Below are 3,696 nucleotides of genomic sequence, written 5' to 3' on the forward strand. Positions count from 1 at the left end.
TTCTAGTGGCTCATGTATATAAACTGTCTGGGTATATCTGGGGCACTTATCTGAACTTACCCTGTGAGTTTTGAGGGTTAGGGTTCTAGGGGAGTATGTATATAAAACTGTCTGGGTATATCTGGGGCACTTATTAGAACATACTCTGTGAGTTTTGGGATGATTGGCCTTACGGTTGTTGATTTGTGTTCATTTATGTCCAGAGCTACTCCCCTTTCGAAGTTCATTGGTCAATAACTTGAAAAAGAATTAAGATATTGACATGTTTTATACAACTTATAATAAGCTTGATCCATCGATGATTCACTGAAAATATGGTGGCAATCGGAGCTACGGTGTAGGAGGAGATCACTTATATGCTGCACACGCAGCACATACAATTTTAAGAGGGATATTGTAAGAATATTTATTTTGTATAGAAGTAAAATCACGGCTGACCCATACTCTCTGATTTTGCTGACTGTGGCAATGTCATCTGGAATGTTAAGTTTGAAAAGGAGATGCTCTTCCTAAAGTTTCTGTGAAAAGACTATGTGACCTAATAAATATGAAAGAAAATAAATATTTGCTCATGAGCAAATAATGCTTTTTGTAAGATGTATTTTGGAGAAAGATAAAACCGAGGAATGACCTCACTCTCTCCGCTCTGTGCCTGGAGAAAGATAAGAGTCGAGCCAGGCCCGAGTCTGTCTGGGAGATTTGAGGTATTTGCGCAACCTTGGTTTGACAATGGTTTGAGGAACCAAGGAGACCTGGAATACATCCAACTGATGACAGCACCACCAATAAGATGGGACAGAAATGGATAAAAGGAGAGGGTTTTAGGTTAGCAGCATCAGATGGCCGGAGGAGACTATGTCTGTTTTGCTAGGGAGACAAGAGACTTGTCTTGAAGGTTTCTGACCCTTGTGCACAAGTTTGTAATAAAAATGAAAAATAAAAAAGTGAATCCTGAGTTCATTTCTGATCCACCAGTAAACGAGCACTTGAAAAGGTAAAAGGAAGGGTTGAAGTGACTTTAAAAATTGGAGTCGGAGCTAGGTCAACGGTCACATTTAGACTCTAACCCTAGTCCACACAGCATTCCACAATGGGAGAAAAGCTTACTCTGGTTTATTACCATTTTTTTTTAAAGCAATCACAATCGGCATGGTAACATTAAGCACTGGGCAGGGTCACTGCAAAATAGCCATGGGAAGGAATTTGTATTGGTGGAATGTGTACATTGAAAGACTCCAGTTTGACAGATAGTCTAGCTAGCTGTCTGGATTTCCCCTGCAGAGATCTGAGGAGCTGAGCCGTCAATCATAGTGCTCAAAAATCCACATGAGTTTAAATCCAACACAAAGAAAGTGGAAGGTGACGGACATCAGGCCAAAAAGAGTGAAATTTGGGGGCTACAGAGCAATCCGGGAAGTGGAATAGTCTAGCCTACACATTCTATGTATAACTATTCATATTTAAAGCCATATCCCTGACTGCAATCATTTGACTTATTTATTTTTCAAGACGTGGCACAATTATGGTTAATCTATATTGTTTTACTAGAATCATAATTGCAGGGAGTTTAGTGACATCATGTTCTCAGATGATCTGAAGTGCAGGTTGACAACGTACCTTCCACCAGTTGAAAGTGTCCTCTGAGAGATTGTGGTCTGCTGACAAAAATGGTTCAACAGATTTGTTGAAACGCTGCATGAACCACGGATCGTCTTCAGATATACATCGTTCACAAGCACAGGGGCTTTCGTCCTGAGGCAGGGAGTATGACGTGTATCCTCTCCAAGACACACAGATAGTAGTCACACACAGCAGTGACATGATGGCCCTCACTTTTAATTTCATCTTAACAGCTCTCATCTGTAGATAGAGTGTGTGGCGAAATAAACAAGAGTCCACAATCATGAATGAAGAAAAATTTGTTCATACTCTTCATTTAAAGCTACAACATCAAAACAAAAGTTAGGCAGAAGACTCCACTTAGACAAAACCATCTTCATGTCAATGTGAACGCCGCTAAAGGTCATGAAATAACTATCACAGTTCAATTCAATTCAATTCAATTTTATTTATAGTATCAATTCATAACAAGAGTTATCTCAAGACACTTTACAGTTGAGGATTTAAATTTTTTTTTTTAAAAAGATATGTTTAATATGACTGTTGTCTTTTTTGTCCTACCTGATCAAAGAGTAAAACTGCTTCTACTCCAATTGTGGTGAGAGACGTCTGACTTCTAGAGGATTACTGGACAACAAACTGGTTGAATGATCATTGTTTCCCTTGAAATCCAGGAGGCGTTCTTCTAGGGGAGTGGTTTGTGTGCAGGTGTACGTGATTCAGACAAACACTAATATTCAGACACAGAAGAAAAGATTCTGCACAAACCTTTGGATTTTCAATCTTCTTCTTTGATTATATGAACATTGGCTATTAGTCCTTCAGATTGAAATGGTGTTAAAAGACGTTTTTTAAATGTTCTATCCATTTTTTTGTCTTTGATTAACTTCATTGTGCCCTTACAGCTATTTTCTTGGCTGCATTACTTAAATCAAAAGAACAGTGATGCAATGACATCACATGGATCTGATAAATCAAGGTATTTACGTCTGCACCTAACTGGTATGTTGTTCTGTGCTAACAAAAAAAAACCTCCGTATCAGCTGGCAATATATTACACAATGTGGCCTCAGGGGTGTAACCACAGCTACGGACGTTTCTACAACACACCTTTTACTGTTCATTGTTTGATTTGATATTGTCCCGTATTGGTACAATTAACTGCCTCATTAGATTTAAGCTTGTTCATATGGGCCTTTGTGTCTGTCAGACGGTCTGAATGAGATAGCAATAACATGCACAGCACACTATATTACAACTCTCGGAGAACTGATAGGAGGAGTTATATTTTTAATGTGCACAAAGGTCTATGCGCAGAAATCTGATGAAACACATCTGAGCTATGAAGTCCAGGCGTTTAGAAATTCAATCAAATGAATTCATGTATGATTCACATGAATAAGTGCCACATGCACATTTTTGCACCTGATTTTTCAGTTGTTTCCAGCATACATTGATGTAGAAATGGGAAGGAATAGATGCAGATAAATTCAGTGTTTAATGCTCAAAATTATATGTATCCTCACAATATCTGGAAACATAACATGCCGTTGGGAAACTTTGAGCCACTACTGTGTTTCTCTAACTCTCCATCTCTAAATGTAACTGTAAATAATTCAATCAATGTTTCATTAAAATTAACATTGTCCATGTCGGTCTGACACACACATCAGTAATGGCAAACTAACACATTTAGGATAGCCTGTTTAACCCTCATGTTGTCCTCGGGTTAAACTGACCCGTTTTCCTGTATCAATTTTCTTTTTATTTACCCAAAATAACATGATTGATTCCACACAACGCTCTTTGGCAAGTACAAATCTCTACTTTCATTAATATTGGGGTGTCTTATTCAGTTTTATAGCATTTGGAAAACAAATTGAAGTGGTTTTGAAATAGTATTGAGTGAAAGTTGACATATTGCAGTCTGTGATTATCCATCAACATACTATACATTCCTTTAATTTGAATCAAAATAATTCCTAATTTCTGCTTTTCTAATTCAAACATGAGGTATAATTTCCTAAAAATTAGGCTTATTGACCATAAATTCCAAAAATAACTGTAAAACTAAAG

At 37.5% G+C, this 3,696-nt stretch overlaps 1 protein-coding gene across 1 annotated transcript in view; it reads right to left on the reverse strand.

Moving 5' to 3' along the window:
- LOC116701543 (CMP-N-acetylneuraminate-beta-galactosamide-alpha-2,3-sialyltransferase 1) overlaps nt 1-2,253 on the reverse strand; it is a 75,295-nt gene extending 73,042 nt beyond the window's left edge. Inside the window, exons 1-2 of the mRNA XM_032535299.1 lie at nt 2,182-2,253; nt 1,618-1,860 (exon numbers count right to left, since the gene is read on the reverse strand). Coding sequence (XP_032391190.1) covers nt 1,618-1,860 — 243 coding nt within the window. The 5' untranslated portion in view covers nt 2,182-2,253. The remainder of the gene's footprint in view (nt 1-1,617; nt 1,861-2,181) is intronic.
- Between the last annotated feature and the right edge of the window lie 1,443 nt (nt 2,254-3,696).

Source organism: Etheostoma spectabile, chromosome 14 (genome assembly GCF_008692095.1).
Source record: "Etheostoma spectabile isolate EspeVRDwgs_2016 chromosome 14, UIUC_Espe_1.0, whole genome shotgun sequence".
NCBI lineage: Eukaryota > Metazoa > Chordata > Actinopteri > Perciformes > Percidae > Etheostoma > Etheostoma spectabile.